The 17,702-nt window shown below is 48.7% G+C and overlaps 1 protein-coding gene across 20 annotated transcripts in view; it reads left to right on the top strand.

Moving 5' to 3' along the window:
* Positions 1-17,702, top strand: part of Sec31b (SEC31 homolog B, COPII coat complex component) — a 29,699-nt gene that overhangs the window by 10,103 nt on the left and 1,894 nt on the right. For 6 of the 20 annotated variants that reach the window (XM_017589280.3, XM_017589279.3, XM_039080330.2 and 3 more), the window contains 19 exons: positions 181-280; positions 405-569; positions 1,049-1,183; positions 3,563-3,793; positions 5,302-5,376; positions 5,603-5,701; positions 5,952-6,051; positions 6,904-7,082; positions 7,296-7,422; positions 7,902-8,047; positions 8,663-8,836; positions 9,321-9,482; positions 12,316-12,487; positions 13,305-13,619; positions 13,852-13,910; positions 14,145-14,294; positions 14,511-14,627; positions 15,008-15,079; positions 15,265-16,169. In XM_017589280.3, coding sequence (XP_017444769.1) covers positions 181-280; positions 405-569; positions 1,049-1,183; positions 3,563-3,793; positions 5,302-5,376; positions 5,603-5,701; positions 5,952-6,051; positions 6,904-7,082; positions 7,296-7,422; positions 7,902-8,047; positions 8,663-8,836; positions 9,321-9,482; positions 12,316-12,487; positions 13,305-13,619; positions 13,852-13,910; positions 14,145-14,294; positions 14,511-14,627; positions 15,008-15,079; positions 15,265-15,444 — 2,758 coding nt within the window. In that variant the 3' untranslated portion in view covers positions 15,445-16,169. The other 14 variants (XM_063264782.1, XM_039080338.2, XM_063264803.1 and 11 more) reach the window with 12 other exon arrangements.

The following is a 17,702-nucleotide window of genomic DNA, read 5'->3' as shown; positions in this document are numbered from 1 at the left end:
TTGTGGACCTTTCTAGGCCACCGTCTTAACACATACTCACTTTTCAAAGCTTTGCTTTCTTCATTGAGAAATTAAGTTAGATCATCCGTTTTGTGGAGGGGAGCCGAATCTAAGACATGCAAGGTGCCCACTCGGGCTGGCATTCCACAAACACTGGTTCCTCTTTATTTCCAATTTTAGGGGCATCTTGTCGGTGTCCTGGAGCCAGGCTGATGCTGAACTGCTGCTTAGCAGTGCCAAAGACAACCAGATTTTTTGCTGGAATCTGTCAAGCAGTGAGGTAGGCTAGTCCTGCTATGAGCATACTGTACTGGAGATCTGATGATGGGGGAGAGAGGATCCCAGCTACGCGTTCCAGAGTTATCTACGTCAGTGTTTCCTCATGCTGTGCTCTCTTGCGGCAGGTGGTCTACAAGCTACCCACACAGAGCAGCTGGTGCTTTGACGTTCAGTGGTGCCCTCGGAACCCTCCTGCGTTCTCTGCTGTCTCCTTCGATGGCTGGATCAGTTTGTACTCTGTGATGGGTAGGAGCTGGGAAGCCCAGCAGCACATGAGGCAGGCTGACAAGGTTTGAAGGGCTTGGTAGAGAGTGCTGGAGGGAGGAGCTTTCTGTGTTTTAGGGATGAGAGGTCACATAGCTTGGGAAAAAATGAGAGCTCTTGAAGAGAGGGAGGCCAGGCTGTGGGTTTTAGAGGACCGTAACTTGTATTAGTTCCTGACTCCCTTGGAGGAAACCTCTGACCTCTTGTTATTCATGCTGAACTCTGCTTTGGGTCTGTTATCTCATAGTATGTCCTGACCTAGCTCCCTCTCTGCTGAGTATCTACCTTGTGCCACCCTCCCATGCAGACTTTAAATAGTGCTGTCCAAGAGGGTCAGATACCTGAGTCTCCCACCCACTTCCAGTCTCAGTCCTAGACTGTGGGAGTCTGCCCCTCCCGGGTCAATTGGGCCTCACAAGGATTCATCTCAAAATTGAGTTTGTAGGCAGAGTTCCTTGCTGAGATACCTCTCCATACTGGTGACACAGGTGACCTTTCCCTCTAGATTTCCTCTTCCTTTAGCCAAGGCCAGCCTCTCCCACCACTGCAGGTGCCTGAGCAGGTGGCCCAAGCATCACTAATTCCTCCCTTGAAGAAGCCTCCCAAGTGGATGAGAAGGCCGGCAGGCGTTTCATTCGCTGTAAGTGCTGGCAGTGTGTGCTGTGTTTGTGTGCAGGGCCTATCACGCACCCCGCAAGGCACGATGCATAACTTAGCTTCCCCCTTCATTCTGTCACCATTCTGCAACCTGCTTTAGACCTCCTGCTTATGATAAAGAGCCTGAGATTCTTCCCGAGGTTGCTGTAACTCTTAGATGTCTGGCCTGGTGGCATGGAATACGGGAAGGAAAGAAAAACATAGATTTTATCCCGCCCTCCGTCTACTCAAAGGGCTTCCCTTGCTGAATAGACCTAAGGCTAAACCTACTCAGCTCCATTTATCTTCCCAGAGACTTTTCCCATCTCAATCTTAGAAGTCCCTTGTATTCCAGTTACATGTGCTTCATTTCATTTCTACTCCATGAACAACTCCTCACCTCTCTTTGTCTCTTATCCATCAGCCTCTCCCATTTCCACTGAATCCCGGTGGGCTTTGAAGACCTCCTCCTTAAATACCACTTCTTCCTCCAGCCTTATCCCAGTTAACATCAGCTCCATTCTACTGAGATTCATATTCCTGTAGTTCCGCATTCCATTTTATATGACATATATCAAATACAATGTATCATATGTGTCTGGAGACCCTCGTAATAGATTCTGTAAGGCAAGGTTCTGCCTTGTTGATTTTTATAACCCCAGAAGAGAGCTTTTCAAACTCTAGTGTGAATAAAGGTCACCTGAGGATCTTACTAATACCAGGTTCTGGTTCAGTGGCTCTGATGTCCAATTTCCCAGCAAGTTTCCAGATGCTATCATTGCTGCTAATCTGAGGACCAATGCTTTGAGGAGTAAGAAGGTCCTGAAGTGCCTAACACAATGCTTTAGCCACTGAATTTGATTAGGAAAAGGATGTATAAGAGGAGACGTTCTCACATTTAGGGTTGGTGGTTTTATTATAAAGAAACGACTAGCATGCTCATGAAGGAATGCCTTTGTAAAGTAACAGGAGATGTTTGCTACTTTACTTTGTAAAGTAGCACTGCAGATGTAGCTCAAGAGAGGGCTTGCTTAGCATGAGCACTGAAGTGAAGCATTCTCGTCATAGCTCTGCTGTTAGTGAGGTGACTCTGAAGAAGTCATTTACCCCCTCAGGACTTGAGTATCTTATCTGTAAGACAGCAGTAGGAGGGCCAGCACAGCATGCTTTAAACGCTGACAAATGTTAATAATTTAAGTGGTTTTGTTGATCACAAAGCTGCACTCTAACATTTGTTCTGTAAGTGATATGATCATGACTGGAAAATTCACTCAGGGAGTGGGGTTTATGAAGGGAAATATAGACTAGTTAGGGACTAGAGCAGTGTGCCAATCCTGGTAACACATTGGACTAACTTGAGGGTTTTGAAATGACTGATGCTCCCCTCATCCAGCTTCTGGTATTATTGTCTGGGGTGTGGCCTGCTGGACTGGAGAGCTCTCCAGGACTCGTACTGTGTGGCCGCACTGAGAATGGTCAGAGAAGGAATTCCTGGACCTGATTTTGTGCCATGTGCTTGATGTAAAGTGTCAGACTTGTCCGACGCCTCAAATGGAGTGGCGTGTAGGTAAAGGCACAGGAGGAGGGTGAGCTGGGCAATTTGGGGATGTGGGACACTCATCTAATGATCAAGAAGATAGATGCCGGGGAAGACATGTTTGGCCCTAACATTTTGGGACCATTATACAGTCTTGGGTGGCCACAGGGTGCGGTGAGCAACAGGGAAGGCTCTAAACCTTGGTTGGAAGACTGGAAAAAGGCAAGGCTAGCAAGCACTCTAGTAACATAGACCACGTGCCGAGAGATGGTGGCACTGAACTGGGAAGTGGGAGAGAGTACCACGTGGTGACACTTTAAGCCGGTGATGGAAAGATTGCTATAGTCCCTGTTTGGCAGGGACCCAATCCCTGTCTCATCCTAGCAACTTTCATTTGGTTACCAATGTCTTAGTCATCAGTCTGTTGCTGTGAAGAGACACCATGACCAGAGCAAATCTTATAAAAGATAACAGCAGAGGAGTATGCCAGCATACAGACAGACATGGACTCTGAGAGTTCGACATCTGGGTCCGTAGAGCTGGAAGAGAGAAAGCCACTGGGCCTGGCTTGGGCCCTTGAAACCTCAAAACCCACCCACAGTGACACACTTCCTCCAACAAGACAATACCTACTCCAACAAGGCCACACCTGCGATCCTTCCCAAGTAGTGCCACTCCTTAAAGACCAAGCATTCAAGCATACAAGCCCGAGGGAGAGGTGGAGGCTATTCTCATTCAAACCACCGTACTCTCCAAGGCTTGCTCAACAGAGAGCCTGTTCTGGAATCTTAACTTGTTAGCTATTGGCTTGAAAATGTAACCTTTTCTTTCTTGTTTCCTTCTCAGTTTGGGGGAAAGCTGGTTACCTTTGGCCTTCCCAGCATCCCTGTCCAGCAGGTGCCACAGCCTTGTCCCCGCCCTGTCTTCATCAGTCAAGTCATCACAGAGTCAGAATTCCTGACTCGGTCAGTTGTGCTGCAGGAGGCCTTGGGATCTGGAAATCTCCTTAATTATTGTCAGAGCAAGATTCAGCAAGCTTCACGGCCAAGTGAGAAGACGCTCTGGCAGTTTCTGAAGGTAGGAGGCCTGAAGGCTAGCTGCTCTTTCCAGAACTCCCACCCCTGTCACCTCCATAATAAGTGCACTGTGACCCTTTCCCCTGACTTGGTATTTTTATGTCCTCTGGACACAGAATCGTTACTCTTTTCTAGAAGCTCAGAGCCCACTGTAACGGCTGGGGTGGTGGGGTGTTGCTGCTGTTGGTGGTGTCCTGGATATTTTGCCAGTCAAGGCAGATGCTTTCATAGTATCACACCAAAGGAAGGATTCACTGGGGAGATACATGAACATAAGCAAGTTTTGGATTTGTTTGAGGTAACCCAGGGCAGATCCCTGTTAGGCCATTCCACTTGAGCATCAGGGATGTAGTTCTGGTCTTCACGGTGTCAAGTTATAACATGGGGGAGTGTGTGCTTGTTGGAGATGTGAGAGGGAGCTTGTGGCAGAGTACTTGCCTAGCATTCACAAGGCTTGGTACTATCTCTCTGTCTCTGTCTCTCTGTCTCTCTCCCTCTTGCTTGTTCTCTCTCTCTCTCTCTCTCTCTCTCTCTCTCTCTCACACACACACACACACACACACACACACGTAAATATGCACAAAAGCATACATACTTACATGTGCCTATACACATACACACAAAAAAGTAAATAAATGTAAATTAATATACTCAGAATTTTGGAGGGCTATTTCCAAGGAAGGACACGGAAGGAGGAAGGAAAGAAAGAGACATAAGAAAGGCTATAGGCAGAGTCCATGGTTCAGTATGGAAGAAACAGAGTGGGTTTGGCCAGTCCGGCTTCTGGGCCTTTGGTGTCAGCGATTCGGCTGGAAGCTGACTTTGGGCAGTGTTCCTTTGCATCCTCTGCCAATGCCTTCTCAACCCTGCATTTAGAGCCCAGGACCCCTGTAGGTTACACTTGGCATCCGTCTCCTCAGGGTGTGAAGACCAGGGCAGTGTAGGTGGCACTCTCCCAGGGTGTGTTTTCATGCAACAGTTCAGAGGTCCCTTCAGCTCCCCAGACAGCTCAGATGTAAGGAGATGATCCAGTGGACACTGACAAGGTGTAAGGTGCCCTGACTTAGAAGCTGCTCCGATAGAAAAGCCCAGTGTCAGTTTCAGAGTCTCCATAGGAAACGTCCAGGGCCCAGAGTGTGCGAAGCCAGAAATGCTGACATGGTGTCCATGTAGGTTATTTATGGTTTGCCCAGGTACGATAACCAATCAATCACAAGCAGTAACACCTCAAAACAGCCAGTGTTTTATTCTTATTGGGGTACCAAGGTAACTAAGCTAGGAAGTCAACCGAAGGTACAGTTCTCACGTCAGTGTAGCAAAGGGTTGTGGTATTACTGTCCACAGCCCAGCAAAAGCCAGCCAGGAAGAAAGGTTTGAGGGGGCATCACTGTTTTGAGGGTACTTCGATGGTCCATGTAGGGTACACTGGTACAGATGTCCATTACGGTAGAGGAGAATGGTCATTTACATTCATTTGATGAAAATGTTTCTGCATTTGTGGTTCCTTAGGTGACCTTGGAGCATGATTCCAGACTGAAGTTCCTCAGGCTGTTAGGTTACAGCAGAGATGAACTTCAGAAGAAGGTAAGCTTCGCAGGTCTGAAATGAGTTTGCCTGAGAGCAAATAACCCTGCTGGGGCTCTACCCCAGGAGACCTGGCCTTAATCCATTCTGGATGTGTATTTTACCTCCTGGAATGAGGCCTTTCTCTGGAAGAGTGGGTGAAGGATCTTGGAGAGTATGAGGCAGGTAAATGGGGAGCATCAGACTTGTGGGAGTCTGGCTGGCATTCATAAGGGTCTCCACATAGGTGGACACATGCCTGAAGAGTGACTCGAAATCACAGGAGAGCCCTCAGCTTGAGGCAGTTGACCTCAAAAGTGACAGAGCACACACCCTTTGCAGCCAGGTATGGCTGGAGGCCGGGGAGCCTGAGGCATTGGAAGTAGAGAAGACCTGCCTTCTAGGGAAACCCTCCATGCTGGTCCGTTTGCTTGTTCCCAGTAAGCTCCCAGAGACTCTTTGCTCGCTTGGAGCCAGAGTAGAACAGAGCCTACAGGGTGCTTCCTTTTCGTTTTATCCACTAGACTTCTTGCTTAGAGCATGCTCCTGTGTGCTGGCCTCAGTTCCTACAGTCACTCCTGTCCCTCTGTGTACAGGCCTCCAGACACACTGCCAAGGAAGCCTCTGCATCCTCAGCCTTCTTTGATGAGCTGATACCTCAGAACATGACTCCCTGGGAGATCCCCACCACAGAAGGTACCCTGACCCCGGGAGAGAGGAGCTCACTGCCTGGGAACAGATGGGCCCAGAGTTTTTGGTTTTAGAGCCCCTTATTCTCCCCTGTTCCACCTAAAATCTCAAATACTGGTGGTGGGTCTTTCCCAGCTAGTGGGTGCTGTGCTCTCTCTAGTCAGAGTCTAATGACTGGGCCTACCTACAGATAGCCGGATAGCCTTCTATTAAGGGCTTTTTTTCCTTAAAAAAAAGAGATAGATTTATTTATTTGTTTGTTTGTTTGTTTATTTATTTATTTATTTATTTATTTATTTATTTATTTATTTATATGAGTACACTGTAACCATCTTCAGACTCACCAGAAGAGGGCATCAGATCTCATTACAGATGGTTGTGAGCCACCAGGTGGTTGCTGGGAATTGAACTCAGGACCTCTGGAAGAACAGTCAGTGCTCCTAACCACTGAGCCATCTCTCCAGCCCTCAGGGGCTTTTTTTCCCCCTATTCTTTAGTTTTCTTGTTAAAACAAAACAAAACCCACACACACAACTGTGCCCTTGTCCACACTAAGCAAGCTCACATCAAGCCTGGGATCCTGCACACCAGGCCCTTCCTGATTTGATTCCTGTTTTAGAAAGTGACAGTCAGACCAGGGCATCCCTGGGACACTACGTTTTGTTGCCCAGAAGTGAAACTTGGGGGTTGCGTGGAACTAGGCTGCCTATGCAGACATACCCCCAACACACCACAGAGGAGGCCTGCACGTCTCAGTCTTCTCTGAAGAGCTGGAAGCAGAGGGGGAAGTACTGTGGGTCTTGGGCAGGAAGTGAGTATGTGAGGGCAGTGAGTAAGAGGTGATGCCTCTGTGGGCAGACACTGATGGGCTCCTGAGCCAGGCCCTGCTGCTCGGGGAACTGCGGTCTGCTGTGGAGCTCTGTCTGAAAGAGGAACGCTTTGCTGACGCCATCATCCTGGCTCAGGCTGGGGACGCAGAGCTACTCAAGTGGACACAAGAACGATACCTAGCCAAGAGGAGAACCAAAACCTCCTCGGTACTGCCCATCACACAGAAGGAGGGAGGGGATGGCTTGGCTCTGGATGGGTGGAGGCCCATCCCTTGGGACTGGTGTGTGAAATCTACCTCTCTAATGGCCTCTACTTCATTGCCAGCCATGTTGAGTGTTCTAACATGAGTGGCTCTATTGGAACATCCCTGCTAACTGTGCCAGATGGAAGCCTGAGGGTCTCCTTTCTGCCCAGTACAGCTTCTAGCCTGTGTCGTAAAGAAGAATTGGAAGGACCTAGTATGTGCCTGTAGCCTGAAGAACTGGAGAGAGGCGCTGGCCTTGCTGCTGACGTATTCAGGGCCAGAGAAGTTCCCTGAGCTCTGTGGTAGGTGTGGCTCCAGCCCATGTCAACAGATTGATGCAAAGAGGAGGCAGAGGGTGGGTCAGCCTGCACTCTGGAAGGAAGGGCTCAGTCAGGAGATGGGGACTATAGCCTCTTGTTTCCTGGAGGCATCATGTATATTCTGTCTTATTTCTCTGTCACATCTTATGGCAAACTCTTTGATTGTCCCTGTAGAGCAAGGTTAGCTTAAGTTAACTTTTCTTTAAAATATTTAACTTTTATTTTTATTTGTGTAGTATGAGTATTTTGCTTGCATACACACACACACACACACACACACACACACACACACATATATAGTTGTAGTTAGGTGTGAGAATCAAACTCAGGTCCTCTGAAAGAGCTGTATGTGTTCTTCATCACGGATCCATCTTTCTCTATTTTCCACTTGTTTCTAGACCTGTGCAGGAAGCCTAGCATAGGGAAGCTGTGTCCTTAAACAAGGTTGCCTCTCTCCACAGACATGCTGGGAGCTCGCATGGAGCACGAGGGAGGCAGGGAGCTCACCTCTGAAGCCAGGCTGTGCTATGTGTGCTCAGGGAGTGTGGAGCGGCTGGTAGAGAGCTGGGCAGACTCCCAGCAAGCCTCGAGCCCCGTGGCTCTGCAGGTACCTCTTCTCCAAAGCACTCTGGCCACCCCAGGCTCTTAGGAGAGACTAGAGGTAGGAGTTGTTCAGATCAGAGAGGTGAGACATCTGGGTGAGCTAGAGCCAAGTGTTAGGAAAGGCAGAGGACCCTCCGTACATAATGTCAAGAATAATCGCCTTATTCCCTCAGGATGCCTAGGTTGGGTATGAGCCTTCAGAAACTTTTCCCATCTAAGGACTCACCATATCAGTCAATCCAATATTTGATAGTTTCTATGAAACATTCTATGCACCTAAAGTGTATCAGGTGTTCTGTGGGTAATCAGAGAAGGTGAAGTCATAGGCTTGTGGGGAGAACAGTCTCGTATGAAACAATTCCTAGTCTAGTTGATACCTTAAACACAGGAGGAGGTAAAGAGGCACCAAGAAGAGACAGATGCACAGAAATCCAAGGCCTGGTGCAGTACATCGATCCCAATCTTGATCTTAAGGAGTGTCATGTCTCTTTCATGTGACTGTCTGTTGCCGTGGTGTGTCCAAGTGCTCTCTTTTCCATGGTATGATGTCCTGAATGAGCCCCTGGACAGAGCAAGGCATGCTTGGAAAAGGTGATTGCCATCATCCTTGTCCCTGCAGGAGCTAATGGAGCAGGTGACGGTCCTCAGCAGGAGCCTGGAGCTCCTCCAGGGTTCTCACAAGATGAGCCCAGGTCCTGCCACAACACACAGGTTCACCCAGTATGCCAGTCTCCTGGCAGCCCAGGGCAGCCTGGCCATTGCCATGAGTGTCCTACCCAGTGACTGTACCCAGGTGAGAGTGGCCATGATAAAGAACAAACCATATGATTCATTCATCTAACAGCACACGCATCCGTGTTTTACATCCTATGCCAGTGCTGTAGCACCTAGGGGAAATAAGATCTTTCTCCTTTAACGGCTCACAGTCTGTTGGGAGGGATCACCTATTAGTAACTTACAGTGCATAGCAGAATATTGCACTGTGGGACTGCAGGGAAGGGGCGGCCTCTCTGGAGAAGTGGAGGAAGACTTTCCAGTGGTTAAAACAGCTGAACTGAACCTTCAGGGAGAAGTCTGTGTGGCGCACTCCCGGCTGAGAGGCTAGCCAGAGGGGAGGCATGCAAGTGTTTGGCAGGAATCAGGGAACTTTGAGTCTCCTTGCGTTACTAAGGCATGCATAAACAGTAATCCGAAGTTTGACAAAAGAGTCTTGCAAGAGAAGACATTTGCTCGTTTTTCCCATTTCCTAACGCAGCCCTTCCTTATCACAACTTTAGCCCGCAGTCCTGCAGCTGAAAGATCGGCTTTTCCATGCCCAAGGTTCTACCGTCTTGGGCCGACAGGCTCCTGCTTTCCCGTTTCCCCGCGTTGCTGTAGGAGCTGCTCTCCACCCAAAAGAGACATCATCACACAGAATGGGATTCCAGCCTCCTCGCCAGGTAGGACATCCTTTGTTAACTAGTTCCTCTATCCATTCAAAAGTATTTATGGTCTTAGACACTTGGAATATTTTAGTGTCCAAAACCGGATGAAAATTCCTAGCTTTGTAGAACTGTTTCGAGATTCAGCTACTTTTTCTAGTAACTGTTTATTGAACGAACACTAGGATCTTAGAACATAAGACACAAAGGACACACATTATAATCTTTGCTCTCATGTAGTTCATCAGGTGGAAGGATAGTGTATTCAAAACATGTATTAGAATTTAGAATAGCCATGATTGATATGGTAGGGCACATGGGATTATATAGAAGGAAAAGAAATTGCGTGTACCTGTGTGTGTGCACATGTGCGCATGTGTGTGCACGTGCGTGTGTGTGCGTGCGTGCGTGTGTGTGTGTGTGTGTGTGTGTGTTGAGTGAAGCTCAGGGAATATTCTAGAATGGGTATGAAGCTGATCATTTAGTCTGAGACTTTAAAAAATGAGTTACATTTTAAAAGATTTACTTTTTAATTTTTATTCACACATGTATGTATGTCTGTGTGTGTATGCTACACGTGTGCTAGTGCCTACAGAGGTGTCAGCTGGTGTCAGAGTTCCTAGCACTGGAGTTATAGGTGATTGTAAGCCACCTGAGGTGTGTGCTAGGGATGGAAGAGTTAAGAGTGGGTTAAGACTGACAGCCAGGCATGGGGTGCACGGGTCTGACCTGGGCCTTGTGTATATATGTTAAAGTTGTGTAGCTTGCTCTTCTCGTGAGACTCTTAACAGTAGAAGCAGGGCTGTCTCTCTGACTCTTTTGCCTGCTCTTGGGACCCTTTTCCTCCCACTGGGTTGCCTTGTTCAGCCTTAAAACCAGGGGAGGTGCCTCGTCTTACTGCAGCTCGATATGCCATGTTAGGTTGATGTCCAGGGAGGCCTGCCCTTCTCTGAAGGGAACGGAGGAGGGGTGGACCTGGGGGAGAGAGTAGGTGTGCACGTGTGGGGCATTGGAGAGAGAGGAGAGAGCGGAAGCTGTGGTCAGAGAATAAGAAACAAGCAAGCAAACAAATACCAGTGGGCTAAGAGAGCACTCGGAACCATGGAGTTATCTCCAGTTATCACACCCCCTTTTACAATTTTTATTTATTTTACGTGCCGACTGCAGTTTCCCCTCCCACCTCTCCCCCCAGGCCCTCCCTCCAACCTTCTCACTCCTCCCCACCCCGTCTATGTCTCCTCCAATTCTCTTGGGAAAAGGGCAGGCCTCCCATGGGTATCAACCAGCCATGCATATCAGAGTTCAACAAGACTGGACACCTCTCCTATTAAGGCTGGATGAGGCAAGCCAGTAGGAGGAAGGGTCCCAAGGACAGGCAACAGAGTCAGAGACAGCCCCTGCTCCCACTGTTAGGAATCCCCCAAGAAGATTGCACTAGACAACTGTAACTTATGTGTGGAGGGCCCAGGTCAGTCCCTTGCGGGCTCCCTGGTTGTTGGTTTGGTCTCTGAGTTCCTATGGGTCCAGGTTAGTTGGTTCTATGTGTTTTCCTGTGGTGTCCTTGACGTCTCTGGCTCCTGCAATTCTTCCTCCCCCTTCCCCACAGGAGTCCCCTAGCTCTACCTAATGTTTGGCTGTGGGTCTTTGCATCTGTTTTTGCTGGTGAAGCCTGTCTGATGACAACGGGGCTAGACACCAATCTATGAGCATAGCATAAAATCATTAGGAATCATTTCAGTGGCCTTTGGATTTTTGATTTTTGTTTTGTGTTTGGTTCGATCTTAGGTCTCTGGACTCTCCAGCCTCTGGTTCCTGGTCCTCCAGGCAATGTCAGGGTTGGGCTCCCTCTCAGAGCATGGGTCTCAAGCTGGAGCAGTCATTGGCTGGCCACTCCCACAATTTCTGTGCCACCTTTACCATCCTAGGTCAAAGGTTCTGTGGCTGGGTTGGTGTCTCCATTGGAAGACTTGCCTGGTTACAGGAGATAGCTGATTTAGGCTCAGTATCTCCCGTTGGTAGGAGTCTTAGCTAGGGTCACCCTCACAGATTCCTGGGGGCTTCCATTGCACTAGATTTCTAGGCCATACCAAAGATCCACACCGTCCTCCCTCCAGTTGTCTCTTCAGTATTCTATCCCTCTGTCTCCCCTCCACTCCCCCAACCTGGTCTCACTCCCATTTTAAAAGGTTGGTTTTGTGTGTGTGTGTGTGTGTGTGTGTGTGTGTGTGTGTGTGTGTGTGTGTGTGTGTGACAGACAGGATCTCATCATGTAGTTCCGGTGGGCCTAGAATTCACTGTGCAGACCAACTGCATAGTGTTATGGTTTTAAACTCATAGAAATGCCAGCTTCTGCCTACAGAGTGCTGGGATTAAAGGCCTGCACCACCATACTGAACTTGAAAAAGAGATTTTTTAATTTATTACATGTGTGTACATGTGTGTATACATGTGTGCCATGGTGCATGTGTGGAAGTCAGAGAACCAGCTGCAGGAACTAGTTCTCTCCTTCTACTATGTGGATCAAGCCATCTCTCCAGTCCTTGACTGGATATTAAAGATTAAGTTACTTAGACAAGGGAATGGGTACATTAAGTCTACCTCAGACACAGAGGACGGATGTGCAAGCACATTGAACAAAGAAGAGACAGCACCCTTCTGATAAAGACTGATAAAAGTTCAATAGGTTGTGGTCTTGGGACAGGGTTCAATAAAAGAATGACTCGTGGGAAGCAGATAACTGAGAATCTGGCATTTTGCACTAAAGAACTCTGGCTTGACTTTTGCTGCAGAGACAGACATGGGAGATATGGGCATAGCACACCAGCTCCCTGACCCTTTCCTCTCCTCACAGGTCCCAGCTCCATCTGTGAGGCCGAGGGCCGCAGCTCAGCCGTCAGTGATGCCTTTCCTCCCCTCCCATCCCATCCCTTCTGTGGGCTCGTGGACACAGTCCTCAAGTGACTACAGGGTCCCCAAACCCCAAGCAACCTTGCCTGTGCATTTCGTCCCTGGAGTAAGGCCTGGTGAGTAAGGGACTGTCTCTTCTGGTGGAGTAGGAGGTCTCAGGAAAGACAGATAGACAGACAGACATACTGCCTCCCCAGTCCATGCTCAGGTTGCCCAGAGAGACCATTGTTTTGTTTGGGGACAGCATCTTGTATAACTCAGGCCAGCCAGCAACTTGCTGTGTAGATGAAGAAAACCTTAGACTGATCTGTCTGCCTCTCCCCCAGGAATCACAGACGGGTACCAGGTTGCTTTGTCTTTTTAACACGTTTTATTAAGTTCTATTTTTGAGAAAAATGCTTTGAGATTGAAGTCTGAATTCCTAATAGTGTTCTTTATTGAATCCCTACCCATATGTTTTCTCCCTCTCTCTGTCTCTGTCTTTGTCTCTGTCTCTCTCAGCCTCTCTGTCTCTCTCTCTCTCTGTCTATCTCCATCTCTCTCTGATTAAAGGCTTTGTATTTTTGGCAATATACCAAAGTAGTTCTGTCTGTCTGTCATTTCAATTCACTAGTAATATTTTGAGGGTCAAATAAGGAATAAAGTTAAAAGTACTTTGAATACTTTGAAAATTGTCAATTTCTTCTACATATACTAATCCTTCATTGTTATTATTAGTTGTGGGTTTACAAATGTTTGGTTTTTTTGAAATGGACTCTTACTTGGTTTCAAATTCCTGATCTTAGAAGACCTTGTCCCAGCCTCTCAGGTGCCCCTGCAGATGCCACCACACCTGCTTTTCTGGTTTTCTGTTGGTTTGTTCCTGCATGATGTTCTCTGAGTCTCTCCCAAATGAAGGTGGGTGATAAGTTACCTATTTCTACGCCCCTTCAGCTTTCTCTCAGCCACAGCCATTCGGAGGACAAAGTGTCCAAGCTATAAACCCTGTTGGATTCTGTGGAACATGGCCTCTTCCTGGTCCTACTCCAGTCATGGCACCCCCAGATGTCATGCAGCCTGGCTCTACCCACCTGCCTGAAACTCCTAGACTGCTCCCTCTGCCTCCTGTGGGACCACCAGGTCCCACCCCTCTGAGCTCCCAACCTGCAGCCTCTCCTGTCACTTTCTCTGTGGCTCACCCTCCTGGCGGCCCTGGAGCACCACGCTCTAGTGCCCTCCCGAGCTCTGGCATCTTGGCCACTCGTCCAGGTCAGTCCTCTTTCCATAGCTTCTTCTTGGGGGTCATTGCCACTTCTCTTACCCTTCCTGCCACTTTTTTGGGAGTCTTTTTCTCAAGCCAGTGAATTAAGCCCTTTGTCAGTTAGGAGTGTAACTGACCTACAGACGGAGGCATGGCGGACTCTAAAACAAATTCTCCAGCTTCTAGATTACAGATCATCAGTCCGGTTTTTGACCAAGTCCCCCATCTTTTGTACTTTAGGACCCCAGGATACCTGGAAAGTTGCTCCAGCCTCCCAGGAAAACCTCCAAAGGAAAAAGGTCGCTGCATCTTCCCCTACCCACTGACCCACTTTCTAGTTCTTTAAGAGCTCAGTTCCACCCTTCCCATACATACTCTTCTCCAAGTCGGTCTGTGTCCCCCGGAACCTCCCTCCCTTCCTCCCACACATACCATTCTGTGTTCCAGTTCCCCGCTCACCACCCTGTTTCCGTGTTCAGGATCAGCCTGTGGTGTCTCTGGCTTCACTCATATGCTCCTCTTTATCTTGTTAGTTGCCTGAGACATTTATGCCTCCAGCACCAATAATTACAGCTCCACTTATGAGCCTTGGCCCTGAGCCACAACAGGCCCTGCTGCCACAGTCCCTAGTCTCCGGTGCAAGCCTGCCTCCTCCTGGAGCCCCGAGAGAATGCAGCCTGCAGGTGACAAGAACTATGGGCCCCTCCCCTGATGCTTTCCCATCCTACCTGGGCAAGAAAAGTGGGATCATAGAAACTGGATTCTTTTGCTCAAGGTAGAAGTAATCCTTGAGCCTTAATGGCAAGTATATCCTTGAGTCACAGGGAACTGGGCCTTAGGGAACATGAGGGCCATGAGGACAGCTCACCTCTAGTTCTGCCTCACTGTCCCCTCGTTAGCAACTCCAGCCACTGCCCCCTGAGAAGACACAGAAAGAGCTGCCCCCAGAGCATCAGTGCCTGAAGGACAGCTTTGAGGCGCTCCTTCAGCGCTGTTCCCTGACCGCCACTGACCTAGTAAGTCTCCCTGAACCTGCCTCCTCACAGCCTCAGAGATAGGCCAGCTCCCTCACTGTCCCTGACATGGTGACTGTATGAAGTAGGGGAGGGCTTGGAGTCTGCCCTGAGCCCCACTTTTCAATAGCAGGACCAAAAGGACGGGGAGTTACAAGAGCAGGACACATTAGAGAGGGTGGAGCTGGCAGGAGAAAGCCAACATTCAGTCGCTCACTGGCCGTGTCACCTGACCAAGCCCCTGGCCATCCTTGGGCCTCCTCTTGGTGTGTGAAATGAAGGAACTAGCAGTGATCCCTTCTGATGGTTCTATCATGACTGTTTATAGTGCTGGACAGTGAGAGCCTTTTTGGTGGGGTCAGGAGCCATTTTTCTCCCCGCAGAAAACAAAAAGGAAGCTGGATGAGGCAGCCCACCGTCTAGAATGTCTATACGAGAAGCTGTGCGAGGGGACAGTAAGTACCTAACTTACTCCCTCTGCCTGGCGCCTCTCTACTACAGCCCACAGTCAAAGAAAGCCCAGTGTCTTTTCTTCCCGAGTCTCAGAGCCATCTTCCTGGACTGAGGTCTGGAACTGCCCAGGCTGTCAGAGTTGGGGCTCGGGTAGGCTCATCTAATCTAAGGGTCAATCCCTTCGCAGCTCTCACCCCATGTCCTGGCTGGGCTCCATGAAGTCGCCCGCTGTGTGGATGCAGGAAGCTTTGAACAGGGCCTTGCAGTGCATGCCCAGGTAGTGAGCTGCAGCAGCTTCAGCGAGGTATCCAGCTTCATGCCTGTCCTGAAGGCTGTCCTCACCATCGCGCACAAGCTGCAGGGCTAAGTCAGCATTCCCTTCTACCAGGAGGCCACCTCTGCTGCTATTTAATATGTGGCAGAAAGGGAGTCGGTTTTCAACAGAGTGTATTTCCCCTATCTCTTCCCTTGCTGCCAGGTATTTGATGCTGGGGGCTTGGTCCCACCCCGGCTGAGTGTCTCCATCTTATCCCTTTATGCCTGGCCTCCTGAGGCTTCCCCTGGGTGCTTAGAGGTGATGCTCAGAGTTGGACCTTACTTTCTCTAATGTAGTAGCCCAACTCGGTCTGCACCAGCATGCCTTACACGGGATATTCTGTTCAGATGGCTTCCGAGAGAGTCAACAGTGTTGTTAGTCAGTCTGCCTCTGCCACGACTCATCTTACAGGTCTTCTGTTTTCTCTTTTCTGGAGCTTGAGTCTAACTGTACTTTCCCTCTACCGCTGTCTTCCTATCTTAAAGTCCATGTTCTGTTGTAGCCCCATGGAATTGGGGAGAATTGGCTGACATTTACTTTTTTAACAAGTCATGGGCATAAGGTATTGAATAAAATCAAGAGAGGAAACTGGACTTTTAAAAAAAAAAAATGGAACTTTTTACCAGTGGTGGTGGCATAGGCCTTTAATCCCAGCACTTGAGAGGCAGAAGCAGGCTGATCTCTGTGAGTTCCTAGACAGCCAGGGCTACACAAAGCAACCCTGTCTCATAAATAAATAAATAAATAAATAAATAAATAAATAAATAAAATAAAAAGGGGCTTCTCGTGTATTAGCATCACTCAGGGTGGGCTGCTAGGTGTCGAGCAGAAGGGTGGAGTGCCTTTTGTTTAGAGTCTTCACTAGCAGTTCTCAACTCACAACATGTGGGTCGTGATCCCTTTGGGGGCCAATAACCGTTTCATGGGGGTCACCTAAGATGATTGGAAAACACAGATATTCATGACAATAGCAAGATTACAGCTATGAAGTAGCAAAGAAAATAATTTTATGGTTGGAGTTCCCACAGCATGAGCCGGTGTGTATCAAAGAGTTTCAGCATTAGGAGCTGCTGCTCTAAAGAATGACCCTTGACACCACCTAGGCTGGAGCCTGGCCCATGGACTTAAACTATCTGTGATTATTTTAGGAATCAGAACCTAGCTTCTCAAAGGTCCAGGGTCCTTCTTCCCCTCAACTATCTTGTGTCTCTGAGCTGCTTCCGCTGGCCATGGCTTCATGCTGACCTCTTAACTGCAATGGCGTTCAATGATCTGTTTCCCAGAGCTGTTTCCCAATTCAACTCCCCTGGATTGTACTTTGCTGATGCCTTTCTTTCAAGAACAGAGAAGTCTTGCTTCCTGTACTGTAAAGGAAGACAGGAGAGAGAGAGGGCTGGGGAGAGATAAGAACTCCAAACCAAAGAAATGTGTGTGTGTGTGTGTGTGTGTGTGTGTGTGTGTGTGTGTGTGTGTGTGTGAGTGTTTAGCCTGCATGTATATCTGTGTACTATGTATAGTACCTGGTGCCTATAGAGGCCAGAAGAGGACACCTATATGTGCTGAGAATTAAACCTGTGTCCTTTGGAAGAGCAGCCATCTCTGCAGTCCAAGAAAATAACTTTTTAAAGTGTAAGCTCATGAACGGATTTGTGCTATAGGCCTTTCCTTGCAACATCTGTAGCCACACTGCTTGGTGTGCGCGCACGTACGTGTGTGTGTGTGTGTGTGTGTGTGTGTGTGTGTGTGTGTGTGTGTGTGTGAAAGAGAGAGAGAGAGAGAGAGAGAGAGAGAGAGAGAGAGAGAGTGCTCGTATGTGTGTGTGCACGCGCACGCTGGCCTGTCTGTGTCTGTCTGTCTGTCTGTCTCCATCTGTGCCTGACAGTGAGCTGCAGGGTTTCCCCCACACCACTTCAGGGCTGAGTTCAGCTGCACAAAGGGCCTGGGTGGGAAGCCAGGGGGTACCAGGCCTAATCCTGTTGTCGATCCATCATGTCTGCAGGCTGGATGTGTGTGTTTGGGAGGGAGGGATTGTTAGGCAGTATTTGTTTGTAAAGCCACTTGCTCTTCAGATAATACTTGTGCTAACTTCTATTGATGGAGCAGTGTGAGCCCCAGCAAAGTCCTTTCCCAAAGTGTCTTTGAAGCCAAGAGCCCATTGAAGGGAAGAAAGGCCGGGAGCGGGGATTAGTTTGTTCAGCAGCTGTGAATTTCAGTGGGAGGTTGATGAACTCTGAAGTCTTTGTTTAAATTAAAGGAGGGGGAGGGGGAGAAAAGCCGCTGCTGGAGCAAGAGCCCCGCTTGGGGCCCTG

The sequence above is a fragment of the Rattus norvegicus genome, chromosome 1 (assembly GCF_036323735.1).
Source record: "Rattus norvegicus strain BN/NHsdMcwi chromosome 1, GRCr8, whole genome shotgun sequence".
Taxonomy (NCBI): Eukaryota; Metazoa; Chordata; class Mammalia; order Rodentia; family Muridae; genus Rattus; species Rattus norvegicus.
Note: the sequence above shows the minus strand (reverse complement) of the source record. Positions and strands in the feature narration are given on the sequence as shown.